The 25,581-nt window shown below is 38.5% G+C and overlaps 1 protein-coding gene across 9 annotated transcripts in view; it reads left to right on the top strand.

Moving 5' to 3' along the window:
• B4GALT6 (beta-1,4-galactosyltransferase 6) overlaps positions 1–25,581 on the top strand; it is a 97,366-nt gene that overhangs the window by 47,178 nt on the left and 24,607 nt on the right. For 6 of the 9 annotated variants that reach the window (XM_042910315.1, XM_042910316.1, XM_042910318.1 and 3 more), the window contains 6 exons: positions 67–191; positions 6,099–6,215; positions 11,756–11,943; positions 15,297–15,419; positions 16,172–16,273; positions 17,305–18,380. In XM_042910315.1, the coding sequence (XP_042766249.1) occupies positions 67–191; positions 6,099–6,215; positions 11,756–11,943; positions 15,297–15,419; positions 16,172–16,273; positions 17,305–17,452 (803 nt within the window). In that variant the 3' untranslated portion in view covers positions 17,453–18,380. Of the gene's footprint in view, positions 1–66; positions 192–6,098; positions 6,216–11,755; positions 11,944–15,296; positions 15,420–16,171; positions 16,274–17,304; positions 18,381–25,581 lie in introns of those variants that run through there. The other 3 variants (XM_042910321.1, XM_042910322.1, XM_042910317.1) reach the window with 2 other exon arrangements.

Below are 25,581 nucleotides of genomic sequence, written 5' to 3'. Positions count from 1 at the left end.
AGCCCTACCGATTGTTGTTTGTCTTGCTTCGTATTAAAACAATTCTTCACGTGTTTGACCTTCTAGGGGGATTCCTCAATGTCAATGTAAGTGAAATCAGTTTTGATGAAATTCATCAACTCTTCTCCAAGGATTTAGATATTGAGCCAGGAGGTCACTGGAGGCCTAAAGACTGTAAACCCAGATGGAAGGTGAGGTAAATTTTTTCATAAGTAATATAATTGTTACTGTGCATTTGAGGAAAAGTGTGCTTGATTCAGAATATATAGTGAAATATATTTGTCTTGAAAATGTAAGGCAACAGAATTTTTGTATTTAATGTATAGGTATTGACAGTTCAGATAGGATTTAATAGTGTTGCCTGGGAAGGCTGTAACCACACCTCTGCGTATATACAAAATGTGTGCTCGTGCGTTGTCTCTTGGAGATCCTGGTAGTAAATGCCTCATTTGAGATTGGCTTGGAAAACAGATTTTTTTGTCACCATTCTGTTTGGAATGGGCAGAGGCTCTGACTTTTCTGCCTCCTGCTGCTGTCCGCAATGCTCATTGTCACCTGTAGGCATGGCCCTACCGAGTCCTGGAACTGTGACTTCCAGTTGGGTCTCACACTGGGGTGTTCCTAGAGTCTCAGCATCCTCAAGAGGCTGCTTGCAGGTCACAGTGGGACACAAAAAGGAGAACTTTGGGTTCTTCACCTCTGTTTCAGAAGGCAGAGCACAAGCTTTTTATCTTTTTGACTTGTCAGACTTCTACTTAATGTTTTGTTTGAAAAACTCTAAGGGAATGGTCTGCCTCTGCGGTTTAAAATCAGTTGTAAACCCTGATTTAAATCAGAGTTGCTCACAGTACTGTGAAATTTGCGAGTGGGTGCATATATATATATATATATATGTTCCTGTAAGGTGGTTATGTTTGAGTAGGAAATAGCATTTACAGAATTCAGGTGAAAACTACAGAGGATTGAATCAATAGTTATATCCTGGAGGATTGTGATATAGCCTTAATTTGGGAAAAGTTTTCAGTTCCTCTTTTGAATATTAGTATTTTGCTAAAATATTTGTCTTTTGGTACAAAGAAAAATCACTGCTGTGAAGGAGAATGTAGATAAAAGTGCTCTGACTTAATTGGCCTTGAACTCTTTGTGTTGGGGAAGTGTGTTATTTCTATCTGCATCTCTAACACCAGATAACACTATATTATCTTGTGTAAGGTAAGCACTAAACCCAGTTTTGCTGAATTGAGGTTACAAGACAAATAAATGTCTTGTTACATTTTTTTTTTAAGTTTATTTATTTATTTTGGAAGAGAGAGCATGAGCAGGGGAAGGGCAGAGAGGGAGAGGGAGAGAGAGCTTTGCTCTAAATTATTAAATAAATGTTAGGGTGTTTTTGTTTTTTTTTTTTTTTTTTTGCCTCAAAGAAGTTGTGAAACTACTTAAATGGATTCCAGTACAAATTTTGGCAAATCATTTATTTTACAGTTGTCTGGTCAGACTCCGTTAATAAATGAATCTTCATATTTCATGATTGATTTTTCTCACATTTGTATACAAAATAGGACCTAATTTACACAATTCTACTTTTAAAACAGATCCTGGGCAAATAAATTATTTTTCTTGGGTGATGAGTATGTTGAATGCTAATAAGAGAAAAAAGCATCATTAATCTCAACAGCTGTGGGGTAGCATAGAGGTTGGTCTTCTGACGTGTGTAGGTGGGGTACAGCATACTGCTTAGATGTGCATTGTGCACTGTGGTAGAGTAATTTGGGATTGGGAACATTTAGTGTTCTTGTTCTTCCTTCATTGATTGGTCTATATCAGACATTGGATTTTAAATTTTATGGTTTGCTTTCTTCTTCTCACTTTCTGGGAGAAAAGTATATCACACACAAGTAGTTCTATTTAAAGATTTTAGTAGACTATAAACTCCGTGTGAATGACTAGGTAACAATATTGAAAGTGGAGTTCCCAAGAGCAAGCTAATTCAAGGATCTAAAAATAAGCTTATTTTATTTAGGAACCGTATGGTAATGCTGTTGTTATTTCAACTTGATGCAAACCCTTCTCAGAATACAGTTTCTGGTTCTGAGCTCTGCAGCTAAAAGTATGAGAAGAGATTTGGACATGATTCAGAGGTGACTGGTACTTGCCGTGTTTAACTAATTAAGGGCATTCCCCTTCTCTCCCTGCCCCCAACCTGTTTACATTCTAATGATGTCCCATTCTAATCTTGGAACAGAGTTGAGAGAGAGGGAAAGAAGGAATTACTAGATTTATGTTAAACGTCTGCTACCAACTTGATTCTTAATATTTGAGGTTCTTTTTCTTTAAAAAAAAAAACAACTAAGTTCATTAATGGCCAATTAATTGGAACTGAGATCTTTGAAACCGAGTGATTTCAGCAATTCTCACGTATTTTGAACACTATAGGTTCCCGTGGAAAACGGGTTGGAGCACAGATTGGAGGCCTTATACAGGCAAGCTTATTTCTAAAGGGGTTTGGAAGAGGAAGATGATAATGCTTTTCTGGACATTAAAAGGTGAAGTGTTCACCTATGACCTTGCTTTTCCATGCAGGGGTCAGGTGGAGGTCTGAACTGGAGGTCTAAAGCCTAAAGGCTTAAAGAAGCAGGCAGCTGCCTGCTGTGGGTGTCTGCTCAGAGGCAGGGTTCCATATCTAGTCCTCAAAGATGAGTCTTAGCATCTATTTCAGAACTACCCAGGTGTTTGGTAAAAGTGAATATTCTTGAACTTAGTCCTCAGACATTCTGATTTTATTGGTGGAAAGGGACAAGAACCTGCATTTTTTTTTTTTTTTTTTTTATCAAGTGCCTCCTGTTTGAGAAGCTCCCGCAGACACTGGAAATGGGGAGGATGAGGATGATGGACCGGAAACCACTGACGAAGAGAGAGCACAGCAACTTCTACTGTGTTCCGTCTTCGTCAGTGGCACAGAGCTACCGCACCCCTCAAGTAGGCAAGTTTGCAGCCGAGTCGTCTAGGGACACTGTAGCCGGTGGTGTGCCTGAAGTTTGAAAGTAGGACAAAAACTTAGTGGGAAAAATGTATGTAGTAAACACTTTTCTTGCTAATCTCCTCATGGTGAGTATAAGAGCACATAAGCAAGCAAGAAATGTAGGTGCATAAATTGAGTAAGATTAGTGGCTTAAAGTGGGAGCAAACTGAATGGGATAATTTTGCTTGAACAAGAGGTGGCGAGGAGGGATTGGTGAAGATGAAGTGCTGTTTTGCAGAAGATAACGACCAGATGTTGTCTGTCTCCACTGGAGATGCATCAATGGGAGAGTGGCTCGCACAGCAAATTAGGGCACATGTGAGAAATGTCCTGAAGCAAAGGTTATTGAACCTTAAATATATTATTGCAGGACCCTGAGATCTTCGTTTTCTAGACAATAATTTGTAAACTGTTGAGAATGTCATTCCACCGCCACAAGAAGGGACATGCCAAATGAATTTTTAAGATACTGTTTTGCTTTATTTTAATAAAAACTTTGCTTTAGGCATGTTCAAAATATTTGATAATGGTCTCATTAAAATGTGGCCATTTATTTGCTATTAAGACAACAGTTTAGCTTATTTTGAATTTGCCAAGACACTGGTAGTTTTTTCTTTTATAATATTCTCAGTTTCCTTGTAAGGTTAAGAAAAAAACCCACAAGTCTTGATATTTTAAATGCTTCATTGAACAAATTGCTGATTTAGAGGCTACGACCTTGTCTATTCTTATATGTTCAACCCATCACTCAGCATAATTGTATTTAATTAATGTGGACCATCTTTAATGTGGACTCGGCAGCTACTTAATAGCTTCTTCCTTTAAATATCTTCCTTTAAATAATTCGCCTTAACTGCTTTTGTAGCCCATTTACATTGTCACAGGCGGCTGCCTTGTGGCCAAATTCAGAATGAGGAAGGGCAAGCTTGACCCTTACTTCTGCAGAAGTTACCACATTGTTCACATCTGGTAAAGCCAGTGGTAGGGATTTGTTCTTGTCATCTGACTTCTTCCCCTTCTTTTACTTTTCGTAGTCATTTGCTCTCCTAAGAGTGAACGTAGGGGTCCCTAGCTGCCTTGGGAGTTGTGTTGTTTTGGGAGTTCTGTGACTATGCCAGCAATGAATACTGGACACCCATCAGCAGGTCCCCAGTCAGTGGGATGTGTGTAGAATGAGCAGTGGCCGCCATGTTGGGGGTGGGCAGACTCTTGGATGTGAGTTAGCCTTGCTCCAACCTTGTGGTCCTTACATTCAAGAGGTACCTTACGGGTGAACCAGAAGGGAATGGGATTAAAAGTGCGGCTGGCAGAGAGGCACCAGAACCTCTTTAGTTCTTACAACTCACTGAAAATAAAATAGTGCACACATGAAAATATCAGTGTCATAGCAGTCATTGTCTCTTTTTCTGCTGTCTCATCAGCATTTAGGGAAAACTAGTGGTGGTGATTCTAGTTTAGACATCTTCAGTTTTGCTAAACTATCTTTTGTGGGTTTTTTAAAATGAAACTATTTTAATAATTTAAAAATTTCTCTATTTATCCTGGTAATGTAAAATACATTAGTAAATGTTACTATTTTCTGTTGACTGTGTCTAACGTCATGACCTGATTTTACAAATAGGACCAGGTCCGGAACCTATGCCCTCTCAATTATTTACATTTATTCATTCAGTAGTAAAAATTATTTGGTATAGGTGAAATTTTAGTAAATCCCAGATATAATGTTCCTACAAAGTTTTCTCTTATAACCAGTTTAAACTGTATTTTAAAATCCAGAATATAAAGTGACACATAGATACTGTAATTAGATATATTTTGACTGTTAAGTTCTTTGAAAATCTAATGATTTGGGGATTTATAATCTGTACAAAACATTTGTTTTTATTTCAATTTGCATTAGAAAATTCACAATTATAATAAAGCCAGTTTAGCTAAGAAAAGCAATGTTTAGAAAACATTTCATCATTTTCAAGGACAAAGTCTAAACTGTAGGGTAATTTAGCTTGTATGACAAATCTTGGATCCAAGAAATAGAGGATTTGAGTAAGTGGTGGTTAATAATTATTCATTTATTCCTATTTTATATATAGATGGTGTTTTTTAGTCTTGCTTTTAAGAGCCCCAATAATTTTTCTTTCCCACTAGGAGAAACATCGATTTACTGAAAAACTACTTAATTTCCACATAGGTGTTTTTTCTTTTGTTCTTTAGGTAAAAAAAACTCTTTGGACGAATTTCTTTGTTTTCTACTGCTTACATTACTTTTTCTTTGTTAAGCTTAACATTTTAATGTAATTTTACTATCAATTTCATTTTAAACTCAGTATTATCCTACCACTGAAAAACATAAAATGTATCAAAAATTTAATTTTACATTTTGATTAAATGAAAAATAACTAATATTATTATGAAACTTCTATGATATATCTGTTATATTTCTCAAAAATAACTCTAGGCTGAATAAGCCATGTGTAAGATAGTAGATATTCAAGTGGAATGTCTTTTAAATTCAATTTTAAAGTCATGAATTTATTATTTACGATCTAATTTGAAACCTAGAAGTTACTCTTGACACATCCCTTCCCCACCCTCCTTATATCCAATCCATAAACCAGTCCTGTTAATTCACTTCTCACATGTTCCAAAAATTCATGTACCTCTCTTCTCCACCCTCACCTCATTTCAAGCTTCCATTACCTCTTGGCTTAACCAGCTCGCTGAATCGAGTTTTGGCTTTCTCCAGTCTACTCTCCACAGTAGTCTTTGCCGTCCCCAAACCTGATTTTATCAGGCCTTTGAAGTCTTTCTAGGACTTCCATGGTGACCATACGATAAATAAATATCACAATGTAAGGAATGGCCCTCAGAACCCGCTTACACCTTCCAGGTTCACAAGACTGGAAATGGAACAAAGGCAAAGGCCAGGTCTGTTTTTTCTCACTGTTGGATCTCTAGTGAGAAAATCTATGAAGGTTTGACTTTAAAATTTTCAGAAATTTTTAAGGATCAGTTTTTATCTTTACCTCTAGGGCTTGCTGTGCAATATTTATCTACATATGTGACTATTTTGTTTTTAAAGGTGGCAGTTCTCATTCCTTTCCGGAATCGCCATGAACATCTCCCAATTTTTTTCTTGCATCTGATTCCAATGCTCCAGAAGCAGAGGCTGGAATTTGCCTTTTATGTCATTGAACAGGTGAGAATATTTTTCAGAATGGTAAGTATAGTGGAACTTGAACTCTTTGATATGGTGGGATTAAAAATGTTTAGTTTAGGGCGAATCTTTGGTTTTATATTTTGGTAAAATCTCATTTGGGATTAAGCGTATTATATATGCCACATTTTGTTAATCCATTTATCAGTTGATATGCTCCTATCATTTTTAATCATGTCTTACCTATTAAGGTGAAATGTTGTTCTTGAATTATTTTTCATATTAATCAGCTAATTTTTTCTCCATAAATATTCTTCATGTCTCACTATTCCATATATACAATTTCTTTCAGTCTTATTTGAACCCTTTGGAGATATTTGCCATATTTTTGTTTTTTTCCATTCCTGTCATTACCTAGTTTTATATTAAGGTATCATCTTGGATTTCTTAACTTATCTTTCCCCCCACCCCACCTCTCAAACACTAGGGCATTTGCTGAATTTTATCAGTGATTTCTATGTAGCATTTCTAACATGTACATTTTGTTTGTATTTCAAATATATTGTAATTTGGCTACTTTGGGCTTGATATTGATAACCTCATTTTATCCTGACACTCCTTCTTTTTACTCACACTAAACCTGACTAAAAATGTATTTCCTTATTTATCAGTAGGCATAAAGTGACCTAGCTTATATTATTAGATTCTTATGGGTATTTTGTGTGGAAAATATTCAAGTTTTGTTCCTAAGATTATTATATTTAGTATGTTTTTCCAGCTCCTTTGTGGCTTATTTTAGATCTGTTCTTAGCTTTTTGCCTCTATTTTTACCCCTGTGAATGCTTGCTATTTATTAGAACTTATACTTCCCTGTATGTAAATTACCCCTGTCAGGTTTGTTCCTGTGCATATGATGATGCATATAGTACATCTATGTGCTTTTATGTACTTTTTAATGTAACAACCTGTACTACGAAAATGGATTTTTTTTTTTTTACCTGATAACAAATCACAATTTCTAGCTACTTTCAGGATAGCCATAAGTAAAAACTTCTAGGTCAGTTTTACCAACTGCTAGTTTCCTTTATTGAAATTTCAGTCTCCTTAATGTGTTGGGAGGTGAGACGTCTGCATCCGTGTTTTCACGGACCTCCACTCTCCCAGCTGAGCTATCGAAGAGGGCACAGTGTCAGTGTTTGTAAAGGGATATTCTTCTGAGAGTTCAGAACCACTGAGTTTTTGTGTGTGTGTGTGATGGAGCAACCTTTGCAAAGCAGCTAAGATCCATATTTTATAAACTTCTTAAGTCTAAGTCTCAGCCTTGATCGATATTTTTTTTTTTAAATTTTTTTTTCAACGTTTTTTATTTATTTTTGGGACAGAGAGAGACAGAGCATGAACGGGGGAGGAGCAGAAAGAGAGGGACACACAGAATCGGAAACAGGCTCCAGGCTCCGAGCCATCAGCCCAGAGCCTGACGCGGGGCTCGAACTCACGGACCGCGAGATCGTGACCTGGCTGAAGTCGGACGCTCAACCGACTGCGCCACCCAGGCGCCCCTTTTTTTCTTTTTTTTTTTTTTTTTTTTTTTAATTTTTTTTTTTTTTTTGCCTTGATCGATATTAATTCAAGCCCACGTAGTTGATCGTGGGTGGTTTTGAGGTAGTAACATCTTTACCACATATGAAATAGAAGAGTGGCTTTTCTGCTGGACTGGTGCCCAGAAGTGCTAAGCAATTGAAGTTCGGCTCAGAACTTCAGTTAAACGTGGGAGGTTATACACATATTTACCACTTCTCCTTTCCAAACACCAAAAATGAGAGTGAAAGAAAAAAAGGTTTTAAACCAGAAGGACAAAGTGATGGTCATCGAGAGATTTCAACACATTTCTGGAAGTCGGGAAGTAGATGGAGCACTGATGACTCCCTTAGCAAAGCAGGGGATGTTCAAAGCCCCATGCCTGTTGAGGATGATTGTGACAAGAATGGAGGCAGTCTGCTGGACAAGCTCCTGCAGGTCCTGGCACTTGAGAGATGTCACAGACGGACCGTAGCACTGGCCATAAAGTCACGGGATTGATTTAAAAAGTTTGATTACAAAACAGTCACATTCCCAGTTCCTCATCTTTGCTCGTGCTGCCAGGTGATTGTTGTGTCTTGTAAGAAATGAAAGTTTATCCTGTGGAGAAACCACACCAAAGTCCTGACTGTGCCAGCACAGCCAAGCTGTGGGGTCTCGAAGCAGGAGGGGTTGAGTGAGTCTGCATACAGACCCTGGGGATCCTCAGGCCTTTTCTCTGTCTGGGGTTTTTGAAGCCAGCAGTTAGAAATGAAATCCCCCCAGCCCCTCCAGCTGACAACAGAGCATAACTTGTGTCTTTATTAGAGAAATAGATTAGCCTCAGAAAGGAGATGCCTGATGTTGTACTTAGACATCTCCAAAGGAAAAGGCCAGCTCATCGCTTTATCACCTCCATGAAGCCCTTTCATTCATTCAACAACAGGGATACAACAGGGAACAAACCAAGGCAAGGCCTCTCGTTCTGGTGAGGAGAGATGGGCAGTGAATCGTTCATGATGTGGCAGGTGGTGCTCGGGGCTAAAGATCAGGGCAAAGAGAGCAGTAAGGGCATGGACACGTGTTCTTTTGTATAGTGTTCAGGGAAGGCCTCTCGGAGGAGGTGAAGTTGGGGCAGCCCTGACTAGAATAATGGGGAGTGGATTCCAGGTGGGAATACGATCCAACAAGAGGGAGAGTAGATAATAGAGACAGTGAAGGGAACAGATAAAATCTTCAAAGAACAACAAAAGCTCATAATCAGTATCCACAGAGAATAAAGATCACGAATCTGCAAAAATAGGACATCATGAAGAATAGTCAGAATAAGGAAGTTACTGTAGAAGAAAATGTCATTATTAAAACAAAATGTAGAATGCTGGAAGATCACTAAGAAAATAACTCCTAAAACAGAACTAAAACATAAGAAGTTAAGAAGATCAATCAGGACAGAATGTCACGGGGGTAACCACTTCCAAGATGGCCCGCAGGGATTTTGCCTCTGTGTAACTGGGCCCCTGAGTGGTCTCCAGCGAATACGGGCTGACTTGCGTGGGCAGCCAAGCTGCAGAAGGACAGCATGTGGCTTTTGAGGGCAGGTCATAAAAGACCTTGCTGCTTCTGCCTTGGTCTCTTGGATTACTTTCTCAGGGAAGCCAGCTACCAGGTTATGAGGACACTCGAACAGCCCTGTGGAGAGGAAACCACATCATCTTGGCAGCAGCACCTTGCCGGCTGGGGGAGTGAGCCACCTTGGAAGTGGGTCCCCCAGCTGAGGCCCAGACGTCCTGGAGCAGAGATGAGGCGCCGGTGCAGTGCCTTTGGCATTCCCTATTCACACTTGGTGGTAGACTTGCTGAGCAGAGTTCTGGAAAAATAGAGCAGAAAAAAATTGGGGAGGGACTGGGAAGAAAATGACCAAAGAAATAATACAAGAAAATTTCCCAGAAGGAAAGACATGTCTTTGGATTAAAGGGGCTCACATGTGTATGCAAATAAAATACCTGCTGTGAAGCATTTTATTTCAAAATTTTAGAATACAAATTAAAAAGACAAGATATCGAGAAGGTTCTATAGGAAAAATTACCGGTGATTATGAATCTTCTTGGTAACACTGATAGCTAGAAGATTGTTGAGCCATGCCTTTATAATTCTAGGGGAAATTGATTTTTTAACCTAGAAGTTTTTACCTAGCCCATACATCAACCAGGTGTGAGGGTAGACTGATGGCATTTTCAAGCATTCATTGACTATATATATATATATATTTTTTTTTTTCATGCATCCTTACTTAGGAAGCTGTTGGAGGGTGTGCCTTAGCAAAGAGAGAAAGCCAAATCAAAACAGGGGTGATGTAGGGAACAAAGTCCTAGGATGAGAGTCACACGTTGTCAGACCAGTCCAAACTGGAGCAAGAATCAAGGGCAGTGGGAGCTGGAGTCGGGCTTGAGGGGGTGGAGAAGGAATTGATAGGTGACTTGATGTGTTTGAACTACATCAATTACTAATAAGTAGAGGACATATCTATTGAGGTTTTTGTACAGAGTAATAATAGTTACATAGAAAACTAAGAAAACAGAAGACGGTCATTAATCCCAGTTTGAAAAAGAAAGTGGAATCCTAATTCACTCAACACTCCAGAAATATTTATGCAGTCCTAATAATGCAGATACTATTGCTTTTACCAAAAATTATTATATAACTACATTGGGAAAACGGATGGAGGGGCGTGAGCGTGGTGGTGTGAATCTTCAATGACCACGGTATGAAGTCAGTGGACGGCGTCTAAAGTTAATGAAGCAGGGAAACATCAGAACTCTTATTACCTTGCAATATGGAGAAAAGTACTATTTAAACTACTAGAGCAGGGGAAATGCCTTACTTTTGGAAGATGAACTTATTTTTATGATAAGCTATTAAATATTATGTCCACATTTAATAAAAGCAAAATTTTAAAACCTTAAAGGAAAGCAGTTTGTTCAAGCTGATGTTGATGTGCCAGTAATGACCTTATAATTTAATTCCCTTTCCTGTATGTTCTCTCCTTTTCATTGGTGAAGAAGGAAGCTGTAAAAAGTAAAGGGATTTCTGTTACCTCAAGTTAGTGTGGGACTCGGGACTAAAAATTCGTCATTTCTCACTCCTGAGGCAGCACTCTGGTGGTGACCATGTTGTGTGTCTCATTTGTTCCTGTCATTGTCCTTTTTTGCTGTCTTTGGAAATGATTTTGAGAAATATTGCTAAGGCATGGATAATTGCTCTTTAATTTTCCTCAGATGTAGAATGAAACTTTTTACTGCCGATGCACCTTAATAAAACTTTCCTCGTAAATAAAGGGAAGTGGTTATTCTGTAAGAAGTTGGGTTCTGTGTAATAAGTTCCCATTTTCTTGTCCCTTAAAGTGCTCTTGGTCTTTATCATAAGCAAGAATAATAAAAACAGAAAGTGGTTGTTGCCTGGGAACTTTAATATACTTTTCTTAATAATAAAAGAAAATGGTTGTAATAAAGAAGTTGGGTTTTGTGTAATAAGTTCCGACTGTTTTCGTCTCTGAATATGTCTGTGTCTTTATTGTAAGCATTAACAATAGGGACTTAGCTCTCTTTGGCCTTGTTCTAGAACAGAAGGGCTACTGCATGCCGAGTCACAGTTCATTTCCTGCTTCTCTTAGACTTGACACACATGGAAAACTTCACTAAAAAATAGAACCTGTATTATTTTTCATGGCTTTTTTTCCCTCGTCATAAATGATCTATATTCTGATGTATTTGGAATAAAACAGAAAGATGAATTACATCATTCTGTAAATCTGGTGATCTGACAGTACACTAGATAACAACAGTGTTTTCTTCTCTGAACCAAAGCACGAAAGAACATAGTATATCTGCATATTTGAAGATCCTGAAATATTTCATTTTATGTAGTTGATTCGGATGTATTTACAATTATTATCTCACCCTGAATCAACAAGTTAGAAAAAAGCCAGATGACAAAGGCTGACCGTATTTGTGTTTTTCTCTGCAAAGACCGGCACACAGCCTTTTAACCGTGCGATGCTCTTCAATGTGGGCTTCAAAGAGGCCATGAAAGACAGCGTCTGGGACTGCGTAATCTTCCACGATGTGGATCATCTACCTGAAAATGACCGAAACTATTACGGTTGTGGAGAAATGCCGCGTCATTTTGCAGCAAAGCTGGATAAATACATGTATATGTGAGTAATACGCAGTCCTCCTGATGCCATACAGTAGACTCACAAAGTCATATCATTGACGTGGGAGTTCTGTTACTGTGCCTGGATCTGAGAGGGCTCAGAAGCCTAAAGAGTGTCTTTAACTCCACTTGGTCCTCACAGGGAGCCAGGATATAGAGTCACTTGCCTGCCCTCTGGGTGCTTCCTCACTCAGAAGTTTGCATGTGGGGTGGTGGGAGAGAGAAACCTGGGTTCTACATCAAGCAAATGTGGACTTAACTTTTGGCTCCCCATTTAGCAGTGATAGGACTTGGTTAGTTTCCCGTACCTCTGCTGCTGGTGTTCTTGTTTCTTGGAGTCAGAGAGCCCATCCGTAGGGCTGTGTGAGATCACGGATGTTGGGCCTGCCCTGCGTAGGCGCACATAGCACATGACGGCTCCCTTCTGCTTCCGCTTTTCCCGTGGTTTGTTTTAGTGCAGGGAAGGCCCTTTCTCTGCAGTGTGTCATTCTCTTTCTGAGTTCTGGGTTCTTGTCTTGCCTTTAATAGTAGAAGGCAGGGTTTTTATGGTGGTTTTTTTTTTCTCTCTCTGACTTCATGTACCTTGAAATGAAAAGTCATCGGCGCTGATAGTAACTGAAATTGACACAGAAGCATTTACGTCATCACAGTTTTCCTGGCTGATGGAAGTGGAGAGCAGACAGGCAGCCTAGAGCAGGGCAGATGGTTCCTACATCACAGTTTTGCCTACTCCCCAACCTGCACACTAGAGAAGGCAGACAGTCTCCTGGACATGACTAGGTTAATCAGCACTAGGATAGGAAATGAATGACTTTTTTTTTTTTTTTTTTTTTTTTTTTGCTTGTCATTATTAAGAAACCTTTTCCTTACTATTGCAGTGTCTGAACTCCAAGTCTGACATTACCATAGGCTTGGGGAAGATCATCCAGGTTCAGGATCTGGTTCTTGGAAACTCAGTTTTGGTTAGCCCAATACAGTCAAATTAGATCCAGAGTAAATGATTTTCACTAAAAAACATTATATAGATCATATAAACTAAAAATTTTAAATGGATTTTTCTTACTTGAAAACATTAACTTTTAATGTAATATGATCCTCAGATCTACCTAGACTAACCCCACGGTTAGTAGGGTATCTTGGAAGTTTGAGTAGAGATTAGAATGTAGTTTAGGGAGAATGGCAGCAGATTAAGGAATAGGCCTGATAGTGGGTAGACTTCAGGCCATGGGATGAAGCCTGATGAAGGATCTCTGCCCCATAATGGTGCTCACACTCTGATGGCTGCTGACAGAAAAGCCCAGGCCCCCAGATTAGTGACTCTCTCCCTTTGGACAGTGTGAGGTAAATACTACTAGATTTTTTTGTTGATCTTCTGTTTCCTCTTCTTTAGTTTATTTGTTCTACCTTCATTTTATCTAATTTTTCTCCATTCTGGTTATAGTACAGTTGATTATTTCCACTCAAGCAGAAAAATAAGTGGCATTAACGTACTTGCCAATTTGTGCATGTTGATCAATGCACAGACACACACATTTATCTATATCTGCCTCTCTGCTGATCTTCAGGTTTCTCCCAGACCACTAGCCTGGGGAAGAATAACTGACTGGTATGGGAAACACAACAGTGCCATGAATGCCTTTTGACCCTGTTGAACCCCAACTGGTGTTATAACTATGGAATCCTTACTTCCCAAGTGTGAGCCTGTTCAGTCTCCTGGGGCAATGATTGTCTTTGGAGTCAGTATTGCTTTTATTGTCTTTGGGTGCTTTTGGTCCATGGTGGGGCCAAGGTTGCTTTCTCCTGCAATCAGTGAGTTCCATGCAGGAGCTGCTTCTCCCTTCTTCCGTGGCCACACAAGATCTCAGCTGGCACACAGCACTTCTTCCCCGCAGGGAATGAGGTGAGAGTCCCTCCGACAAAAAATGAGATCTGCTCTCTCCCTCTGTCTGAGGCAGCTTTGCTATAGTCCTGGCCAGATTTCCCTTATCTTGATTTACACAAGCTGTGCATGGTCGTGTTTTCCCTACTGGCCCTCCACATTTTCCCCACTGGCTCTCCCTGGCCTCTGTAGGGGCTGTGGCATGCTGCTTCCCAATAGCATTTTGGGGCCACAGGAATTTATTCAGAACTAAGTCTAAGGATGCTACCTTGAGATCAGAAAAACAATATGTAAACGAACAACTTAGTTTGACAAATTCCTTGGAATATGAGTTAAAGAAAGATAAGGAAAATAAAATCCAAATTAAAAACTACCAGGTAGTCATTTCTCAGAGAAAGGCAATTACTGTATGATCTCAGTTGTATGTGGAATCTAAAAAATAACCAAATTCACAGATACAGAGGACAGATTGGTGGTTGCCAAAAGTGGGGGGGGGGGGGGATGGGTAGGCAAAATGATTGAAGGGGGTTAAAAGACATAAATGTTCAGTTGTAGGATAAGTAAATATTTGGATGTAATGTACAGCATGGTGACTGGAGCCAATGATACCATATTGTATATTTGAAAGTTGCTAAGAGAGTAGATCTTAAAAGCTCTCATCACAAGAAAATGAAGAATTTTATAACTGTGTGGTGATAGATAATAACTAGATTTATTGTGGTAATCATTTTCCAGTATATACATACGTGAAATCATTTTGTCATACATCTAAAATGAGTATAATGTGTTATATGTCTACTATATCTCAATAAAGTCATTTATATATATATATATTAGTACATTACTGCGTTATCTATATGTTAGTACATTAGTACATACATATTAATATGCATTTATATATATTAGTACATTAGGCATATATTTGTAAATACCCATGAGTATTATGGTATCATATCAAGCAGGTATGATTATCATAAGAATAGGCAGCTAGTCATTTCAAAATTAAATGCTAGAGTTGTCTTTATTAATTTATTTTTATCCCAGCCTCTGTAATAACACATTTATAATTAAGTTCAATTAATTTAGGACATTTTATTAGCTTAACAACATCTAACATTTCATGAACAACTATTGATGTATTTAAGCAAGTTTACTTTGGTGTGGAAATCTCATACAATTTTTGAACACTGGGTTTTGAGTCTGACAAAGTAACAATATTGAATATTAAATTTCAGTTATCACAAGTGTTTTATTTTGCATTTTACCTCACACATTTAGATGCTTCACTAGAATATAAAAATGTTTTGTTTCTTGGTGCACTTTACATTTCCCAGAATATGATTTAATCAGCACAGTTGTTTATATGGAAAATAAGAGTGTATTTTGCAAAGCACATACAAGACTGAAAACTTGATTTCATATGGCAAACTGTTTTGATTTCATTTTTAGAATGCTGTATTCTGCTTTCTTTTTAGTCTTCCATATAAAGAGTTTTTTGGTGGTGTAAGTGGACTGACAGTGGAACAATTTAAAAAGATCAATGGTTTTCCTAATGCCTTCTGGGGATGGGGAGGAGAAGATGATGACCTTTGGAATAGGTATGTTGAGGTACAAATTGCTTAATAGAGTTTTCTGTAAATTTCCTTTTATTAGTTAAATAGCACTTTGCCATTCTGAGGAAAGATTTTGTGGGGGTGGAAAATTTTTGAGGTTCCTAAATCCTATTTTGTGTTTGTCCCTTTCTTCATGAAGAATGCCTTCTGTCTTCACTTTACAGAACAAACTGATGGTGACTGGAGGGGAGGTGGGTAGGGGGTGGGTGAAGTAGGTGATAGGTATGAAGGAGGGCACTTGTGATGTGAGCACTGGGTGTTGTATGTAAGTATTGAACCACTAAATTCTACACCTGAAACTGCATGCTACCTACATGCAGTTCTACATTCTAAATTCTACACCTGAAACTGCACCTACACTGCATGCTAACTAACTGGAATTTAAATAAAAATTTGGAGGAAAAATAAAGAGTGCCTTTTGAAATTGACAACTCTGTAATGATTTCATTCTGTTGCATTTTAATTTTTTTTTTTTTTTTTTTTTGAGAGAGAGAGAGCACAAGTGGGGAAGGGGCAGAGGGAGAGAGCAAATCCCAAGCAAGTTCCACACCCAGCGCGGAGCCTGATGTGGGGCTCAGTCTCACACCCGTGAGATCATGACCTGAGCCAAAATCAAGAGTCAACGCTTAACTGATTGAGCCACCCAGGCATCCTTCTTTTGCATTTTAACTTGAACTCACGTAATCAATTTTATGTCAGATTTTATTTCCTGATATTTTCATTTCCATGTATTATAGAGTTCACTATGCTGGATACAATGTAACAAGACCAGAGGGAGACTTGGGGAAATACAAATCTATTCCTCATCACCATCGAGGTGAAGTCCAGTTTTTAGGACGGTAAGTTTAATATCACTTTCAGATAACAAAGTTTCAAAATTATTTAATGTATGAAGGATTTTTTTAAAAAAGCATTGCACCCCACAAAAAAAATCTCCAGGGAATTGTCTGTTGATATTATTTTTCTTTATCTAAAGAAAAGAGATGTACATATGTATTTATGTTATATTAATGAGAAAAATCTTCTCCAGGGACTTGTCTGTTGATGTTATTTTTCTTTATATAAAGAAAAGAGATATACATATGTATTTATGTTATATTAAAAAGCCCAGGTTACCATTTATATAAAAACTGTTTCCTGGAGGCGCCTGGGTTGGCTCAGTCAGTTAAACGTTCAACTTCAGCTGAAGTCATGATCTCCTGGTCTGTGGGTTTGAGCCCCGTATCGAGCTCTGTGCTGACAGCTCGGAGCCTGGAGCCTGCTTCAGATTTGGTATCTCCTTTTGTCTCTGCCCCTCTCCCGCTCACACTCTCTGTCTCTCAAAAATAAATAAACATTAAAGAAAAATAAAAATAAAAAGTGTTTCCTTAACATAAAACATATTACTTCATAAAGCGTTAACATAAAATATTTTATTTCTTAAGGATGTCTAAGTTGTAAGTGTGCAAAATAATTTTTTCAGGAGGCATTTTAAAGCTAGTAAAAATGCTAATTTAGAATGGTTTAGAATTTTTTTTTTAAGTTTATTTATTTATTTTGAGAGAGAGCACAAGTTGGGGAGGGGCAAAGAGTGAGAGAGAAAGAATCCCAAGCAGCAGGCTCCATGCTACCAGCACAGAGCCCGATGTAGGGCTCAAACCCGTGAAGCTGTGAGATCATGACCCGAGCCGAAACGAAGAGCCAGATGCTTAACTGACTGAACCACCTAGGTGCTCTGGTTTAGAAGGATTTTTAACTATGCATGAAGAATTAAAATTGTACAGAGCTTTGAGCGCTGTAATTACAAGAACGATCTTGAGCATATTCATCAGGAGTTTTTTCTTTTTAAACATGTTGCCATTATTTTTCATTTTCTTCTCTAACACTGTAGGTATAAATTACTGAGGTATTCAAAAGAGCGTCAGTACATCGATGGGTTGAACAATTTAATATATACGCCAAAAATACTGGTTGATAGGTTGTATACAAACATATCTGTAAACCTCATGCCAGAGTTAGCTCCAATTGAAGAGTATTAAAAGAAGTAGCTGTCATGGCAAAGCTAGACCACAATGCTGATCACAGACTTGGAGTGTATTCTAAATGGAGGTCAGTGAATGGACGTGTCACAGTGCCCTGATCCGTGAGAAGAGCCAGCTGTCCTTAGTGTTTACGGTGTGAGATTATATGCTATCACCCATCCTGGACTCTGAGACACTCGCCCACGGCAAGCACTGTGGAGACTCAGTGCCGTTGCGGAAGTCTGGAAGTTAAGAGGGCCTCCCTACAAAGAGAAAATTTTTATACTAACATATATAATTTAATTCAAGAGAATGCTTTATTTCTGTTTAAACATGTTTTGTATATATGTGATGTAAATTAATGTGTTCAAATTGTTGAAAAAGATGTGTTGCAGTTTTGCATGTAATTGGTCATGCCTTTATTGGACTTTTCTAGACATTTTTATTTGCATGGAAAAAAACAATGCAAATTTATGTCACTAAACAAAGGTTAACCCTTGTGTGAAATGAAGGAACTGTCAATAATTGACAGCCAACTAATACAGTAAGTGGTTATACTAGTTTTGAGCTTTAGACCTTCAGCCTCTTGTGTGGAAGTCACAGCTTTCTTAGGGTTCTAAAGGATAAGAAGAAAGGAGTTGAACAGCTCTCCTTCCTACCAGGATTACCTGTTTTTTTCCTTGGCTTGCAATCTCATCAGATTTTGCTAAGTCACAGCCATATTGTTTATGCACATTGCATGAGTATTACCAAGAAAATCGTAAACGTTGTGATGTAACACGATATAAAGGACCTCTTTATGTTAACTGTCTTTCATGTATCTTTGGTGTAATTGTCAGGGATTTTGTGCCTCAAAAAATGTTCCCAAGGTTGTGTGTGTTTGTACACTGTATTTTTTTTTTAATTCATAGTGAACAGCACTTTTATTATTTCTAGTTCAGAAGAGCCAAAAAACAATTTTCATTAAAAAAAAATCAAAATGATTTTTTTTAAAAGAATGAGCTATGGAAAACCCAGTAGTACTTATAATATACAAATGAATTATACTATTAGATAAGAAATTAAATGTTCTATTTTTATGAAGATAAATGCTTAGTAGATGAAAACGAACTTTAAGTTTAATTCTGGGACTCAGAATTTCAAGTTTTGAAGGGAACCTTTAATGCCGGCCAGTTTTATTAGAACTATATATTTTTTTCACTTTTAAGAAATTACATTTCTGGTATTCTTAAAATTGCCTCACTGAAAGCATAATTTAATAGAATTATTTTAAAATACATAATCAGTTATTTAAATGCGGTGACATTATAGGACACTGCTCTGAGAACAGGTCTTACTATCTGACATCCAGTGTATTGCTTTATCTTCAAGTTGGGTGAAGTTTTCCTGGCAAACCAAACCGCATCCTTACTTTGAAAATTATCCACTGTAGTCAACCAAAGAGTCTACAAAATCTTAACATTTTCAGAAATTTAAGACAAAAAATTATGCATCTCTTAAGTGAGTCTGCAAAAACAATGAAGAACAAAAGAAATCTATCTATGAGGGATGTTGGGATAACATTTGCCTCATGGATTGTTCCCCTAAAACAGAAACAAAGTTATTTGTCTCAGGTTTAAGTTTAATTGTGAAGTGTTATTTTTTTATGGCAATATTGGCAATACAAATGACCACAAACCAAATCATAAAATAATTGAATTTCTTATACTTTGAAAAAATGGATTGCTCTCCCTTTATGATACCAAACAGAATTTTCCATATTTATTTCTTAGAATTATTTCCAAAATATTTGCCTTCCTTTTTTTTTTGGTGGTACTCAAAATAACAAAAAAATCGAACCTTCCAAAAAATAAGAGATTTGTTCTTAATTTGTGTATCTGTTCGTTTTGGTCTCATAGCCAACGCAGTTTGTTTAATTTGGTGAAATGCAAGACGGTTGGGAATGTTAACATTTGTAATCACTAACAAGATAGTAGGGGCATAGGAGCATAATTAATCCAATAATACTTAAATATTTTTTTAATACTTACATATTTTAATTGTGGGGAAAATTAGGGCTGTTTCTGAGTCTTATACGTAAAACATATATTTTGCTTTTGAAAGTGAAGCTGCCCACGTTTTGGAATCTTCATTTTGATACACACTCCACAGTTTCAGGAGCACTCAGTTCTACTAGTATCTGCCTTATTTTCTTGGAAGTCTAATAGCAATTTTTGTTTCATGAGTGAGCCATATTACTTAGCTTTCTTCAGTTTTGAATATGCTATGTCATCCTGTGAAAATCATCTCATTAATTTCCTTTTTGTCTTTTCCGTTTCCTTTTTGTTTTGTTTTGCTTTTTAAGCGCACACCAAAAATTGATTTTTACCTATAAAGAATGACTTTTATGTGTTTCCGTAAGAGTGATATATACACTTTGCTCAATTATCTTTGTTTTATGAAAATAAACCTATTCCGTAAAAATTAACAAGTCCATTGCAAATGCAAATTCTCTGTCGTTACGTTTGGTGGATTTATTAGTGAATGTGTATTGATCGCCTGCTCTGTCAGCGTGAGGTATGTCTACAGAAAACATATTTTATTTCTGAACACATCCAATCAAGCAAGTTGAAACCTTTCGAAAATTATGAAGACATCCTCTGATAACTTATCGGTTGTATTTCTTAGTTTCAAAGTCAAGAAACTTATGTACATAGACATGGCACTCTTACAAGGTCCCTATGGCACTACTGGGAAAGTTACATAGTGCCTTTCAACTCCAGAGAGAAGTAATGATTAATGGATCTGTTGGTAGAAAAGAGATGGAAAAGTGTACACATGAGTATTTTTTTAAATCTACATTTAAATTTGTATTTTGCGAAAAGGTGTTCAGTAAGAAAACTTCTTTACAGTGTTATGCAAACACGTGATTATGTATCAGAAACTTGCTTAGATTCCCTTTCCAACCAAAATACTGCTACCCATTTTAAAGTAAAATGGAAAAATACAATATTCTCCTTCTTTCGGAGGCTGCCTACAAGTGAAAGCAGATTTTGTGTCATTTGATTTGGCCTTTCCTTGTATCTGTTGTATTTCTGTATGTGCTCGTTAGACAAATATTAGCACTCTGGATTTATTGCCTTGTATTTGCAAGTATGCCAACTGAGAGATCTAAAATGGCCAGTGTGGTTTATCTGAAAGAGGAAGTGTACTTAAGATCATTTTATTTATTAGATCTGAAAGGCTTCTACATAAATGCACTGAAATAAATGCTAGTAATTTCTTGTACTCTCATTTTTTTTTTTTTTTTTTTTTTTGCTTCTCATGGAAATGTTTGTACTTTTTTATCATTGTCTTTTATGAAATACAATGTTCTAAAGACTTCGTGTGACACTGTAGTTATTTTCGCTCAGGAACTTTTTGGGGGTTTTCTAGGGTTGTTGTTGTGTTAGTTTTCCTAAATTTAAGGTGAATGGTTGATAAATACCTTGGTTGCACTGGGATTGCAACAGAAGCATGAAGTGACCACAGTGTCTGCCTTTGGAACAGTTTTAGTTAAAAATAAACATTTAGTGATCTCCTCATAGCCTTTAACACAGAAAAGACACAGCGATATTTAAATATTTTTCGTCACGGGCGCCTGGGTGGTTCGGTCGGATAAGTATCCGACTTCGGCTCAGGTCATGACCTCACGGCTCGTGAGTTTGAGCCCCGCGTCGGGCTCTGGGCTGACAGCTCGGAGCCTGGAGCCTGCTTCAGATTCTGTGTCTCCCTGTGTCTGCCCCTCCGTTGCTTGCACCCTGTCTCTCGCATTGTCTCAAAAATAAATAAATGTTAAAAAAATTTTTTTTAAAGAAAAGACAGTGCTATAGCACTCAAAATTATACTACAATTAAAAGAAAAAGATAAAAGTTACAAAAATAGAACTTGTGTATGTTTCTTAGCACATTCTTATATTTTCATGGACCTGAATTCAATTGCTTATTTAATCTTCCTAACTCCATCAGTTGAACGGTATGCTCTGGAGGCTTTCTAAGAAATACCAGACATTACCTACGCTCATGGAATTTATTGTCTTCCGTGGGTAAAATCGATATGGAAACAACTGAAAAACCTACATACTGGCAAATGAGGTGCTCAATTGTGTCCTCTGTAAGTGTTGGTTTTGTGTTCCCTAATGCAGGGTTAGGCCAATAGAGTATCTGTGTAGGAGAAGCTTTTCCCAAGGCACAGAATATTTCTTAGCAGTAAACCCTGTGCTTCAGAAGGATAGTTGAGATAATTGTCTACAATTGATCTTGAGGATTTGTGGTTAACTTTTTCATAGGACTGTATAAGCAAAGACTCTGGAATCAGATTGACCTGAGTGTGAATTCAGAGATCCCCTATTATTAGCTGTGAAATTTTAGCAAAATTTTAAATCCCTGTTGTCTTCAATTTCCCGATCTTGCAGCTGAGGATCATAGGAACTACCCGAGGATTGCTGGAGAGATCCAATGAGCCAATCCTAACCGAGCACTTAGCACAGTGCCTGACATGCTGAGCAAAAACTTGGCTTAAATTAAGCCAGTTTTCAGCTCAAGGCTAACAAGCTTTTCTTTCATGCAAATTGTCTTGGATCATACGTATTTTTTTAAATTAATTAATTTATTTATTTGAGAGAGGCAGAGCATGAGTCGGGGAAGGGCAGAGAGAGAGGGAGAGAATCCCAAGCAGGCTCCGTACTGTCAGTGCAGAGCCCCACACGGGGCTTAAACCCACGAACTGTGAGATCATGACCTGAGTCAAAACCAAGACTCGGCCGTTTAACCAACGAGCCACCTAGGCGCCCCTCTTGGATCATATTCTAGGAGTGATAAACTGCGTTCTTTGATTCTACTGGGAAATGAAGTCAGTGATTACCCTCTACATGACAATGTATGTAAACAATTAGTAAAACTGGCAAAGGGCCACAATTACATTTTAGCAGTAATAGTCATGAGAATAAATACAGCATATGGGAATCAAGCTCTGTTTCCTCAGAGGGTTGTGTGATTTAAGTAGCTGATGTGGAAATCACCTATTACGATACTTCTCTTAATGGAAGTCATTCAGTAACTTGAAGCTTCTCTCGGTATTGCTACTGAAGAAGTTACATGTCCACGTGGGCCTGTACTGCTTTTTCTCTTCTACCTTGGCTTTGGGGTTTGGCTTCTTCACCTCTCTTTTTCCCAGTGCTCTCAGAAGACTCTTCTTCCTCTGCCTTCCATTCTTTCTCCCTTCTCCCCTCTTTGGTCAGTAACACTTTCTAGGACCACTGACTAGCCCTGTCTAGTAGTATGTTCTATGATGATGGAAATGTTCTGTGACTGTGCTGTCCAGTACGGCCACTAGCCACATGTGGCTGTTAAGCACATGAAATGTGTCTAGTGTGAACAAGGAACCAGATGTTTAATTTTGTGAAATGTTATATGTTTAAAAAAAATTTTTTTTTTAATCTTTATTTTTGAAAGAGAGAGAGACAGAGTGTGAATGGGGGAGGAACAGAGAGAGGGAGACAGAATCCGAAGCAGGCTCCAGGTTCAGAGCTGTCAGCACAGAGCCCAACGTGGGGCTTGAACCCACGGACCATGAGATCATGACCTGAGACGAAGTTGGATGCTTAACCGACTTAGCCACCCAGGCACCCCAAATTTTAGATAAGTTTAAGCAGCCACATAAAGCATATGATCTCTACACTTGCAGAGCTTCAACTTCATAGTCTCCCCAAGTACATGCAGGAGACTCTCAAGTCAAATCTCCAGCTTAGAATTCTTAGCTCCTGACCCGCATTGTCAACTATGGACCCATCTCTACCTGCTTGTTCACAGAAATGTCCTCAGCTGAATTTATCATATCTCCCTTCAAAACTTAGTCTTCCTCTTGTTTTACCATCCACTTAGTAACTCAAGGCCAAATCTGAGAGTCACCCTCCCCCTTCTGCTCAGCACAGTCAACGTGAGCTCCACCTTTGAAGTCTCTCTGGAATCTATATGGTCTTTTGTTTCTGCAACCATTGCCTGGATCCTCCCCAGTCTTGTCTTACTGCAAAGGTACGCCTGTTTTGAATCTGTCTAAAATATTGCCACAAAAATTGTGTCTTTCAAAATACTACCTTGCTTTTAATCTTTCAGTGGCTCCCCATTGCCTACAGGAAACAGTCCAAATGTTTCTGTTTGTCATGTAAGGCCTTAAGATGACCTATCTTCCGCCTGCCTCTCTAGGACCACCACCTCACTTCTCATCCCTCTTGCACCCTTTTTCATTCCCCAGCTGCCTGTGAAAACTCCCACCTGCCCGGCCTTTGCTACCCTCCTCCATGAGAGGGTCTCCTGCGTATCTCTTAAGACACTAGCTCCTCTGGAAGCTGTCTCTGGCCAACCGAAGTCAAATGTGCCACTCACTCCCTTACATTCCTACTCTACAGTACTACCCTATTAAAGCATGTCTCCTGCCATTACATTTATTTGTTTATGCATTTTCTTTCTCTCTTGAAGACTGTTCACTCTTTGAGGGCAGCGGTCTGTATCAGTTGTTTTTGGACACGGAGCATCTAGCACGGTGCTCAGCGAAAGAATGATTCTGCCCGGGCAACACTATTTGCCATCTGTTCAGGCAGCACACTCCATAGCATTCTAAATTACTGTGCTGTTAATACATATGCCATACCTACTTAAAGCTGTGTTCAGCAGGATCAGTGCCTTAATTAGGACCATTAAGTGCCAGGGCACTTGGGTGGCTCAGTCGGTTAAACGTCCAACTTCGGCTCAGGTTGTGATCTCACGGCTCATGGGTTTGAGCCCCGCATCACGCTCTGTGCTGACGGCTCAGAGCCTGGAGCTTGCTTCAGATTCTGTGTCTCCCCATCTCTCAGCTCCACCCCCGCTCACACTCTTTCTCTCCCAAAAATAAATAAACCTTAAAAAAAGGACTATTAAGTGCCATCATCAAAATGTATCTGATGTTTCAGATACATTTCAGCCTAACCACAAATGTATGTGAATAGGGAGTCAGGCCCAAGTTTTTACTCAACGTATTTTTAAAATTTAAAAGTATTTATTAAGCTTTAGAAAATTAATATAGATGAGTGCATAAAAAGAATAGAATAGTGAAGAATTCACTGCCAAGACAATTTTTATTGATGTTTTAAAAATCCTAGAAGGTGGAAATCCCCCTTCCAGCAAAATAAATGTCACAAGACACTACTGTGTTGATGAAAGAATGAGAGCAGATCCTGGGAAACACCTGGCTGACTTAACACCAGAGAGAAGGTGTTAATTTATCTCTGGAACATAATTTCTATCTTGAGGCAGTTTAAAAATGTATTTACTTGATTTCCAAAGACTTTATTTTACACAGTTATCCCTCCCCTTGTCTCTTTCTTCATCTGTTTTTCCTTCTTCTCTTCTACCACCACTGTTAGAATCCATAAAAAAATCACGGTGGCAATTCGTTTTGCTTCAGTCTTTATGAAATCCTGTGAGTACTTTTGTTCTGGCGGAACAGGGTCACCATGGTAACCAGATTTCCCCTTCATTATTCTCTTAATCTCTTGTCCTTGGACCTTGTATAAACATCATTTTGCATAGGGTAATTATGCAGTCTTAACCTATCTGGCAACTTCTGGCAGCCTTGTTTCTGGTATCTCCAACCCCAATATTTCTGGGCATTTATTAAGCACCTGCTGTGTCAGGCACTGTGCTGTGCTGGGCACATGGGAGTGAATAAGGCAGTTCCTTCCCCTGAGTGGTCTACGGCCGAGCAGGGGAAATGCTTGCCAGGGGCTTCTCATGGGGGCCACCCCTTTGCCTCTAAATACTTTATAACCTACTCAGAAACCAATTAAAATATGGACAAAGTCTTGGACAGGTCATATAGAAGAGGGAGTTCCCAAAGAGTTGTGTCCACAGGGCCTGTGGGAGGAGAGCATCACCTTGCTACCACAGAGAGGGCAGGGGTGGGGAGTGGTAGGGACAGGGTTTGGCTACTGCTGCTGCCAGTTGGGGGTGGAGAGGGCCCTGGTTTTTCTGTAGTGCCTTCTGGAGAATAGACAGGTAAAATTGGAAAGTGCCTGCCTGCTGGCCTTCGCTCTTCCTGGTTCTTGGGCTACAGTGAACCAGCTTTTCTTGGGGGACTCTTCTGGGGGTATC

This window comes from Panthera leo, chromosome D3, assembly GCF_018350215.1.
Source record: "Panthera leo isolate Ple1 chromosome D3, P.leo_Ple1_pat1.1, whole genome shotgun sequence".
NCBI classification, from domain to species: domain Eukaryota; kingdom Metazoa; phylum Chordata; class Mammalia; order Carnivora; family Felidae; genus Panthera; species Panthera leo.
This window is presented reverse-complemented; position numbering and strand designations above follow the sequence as displayed.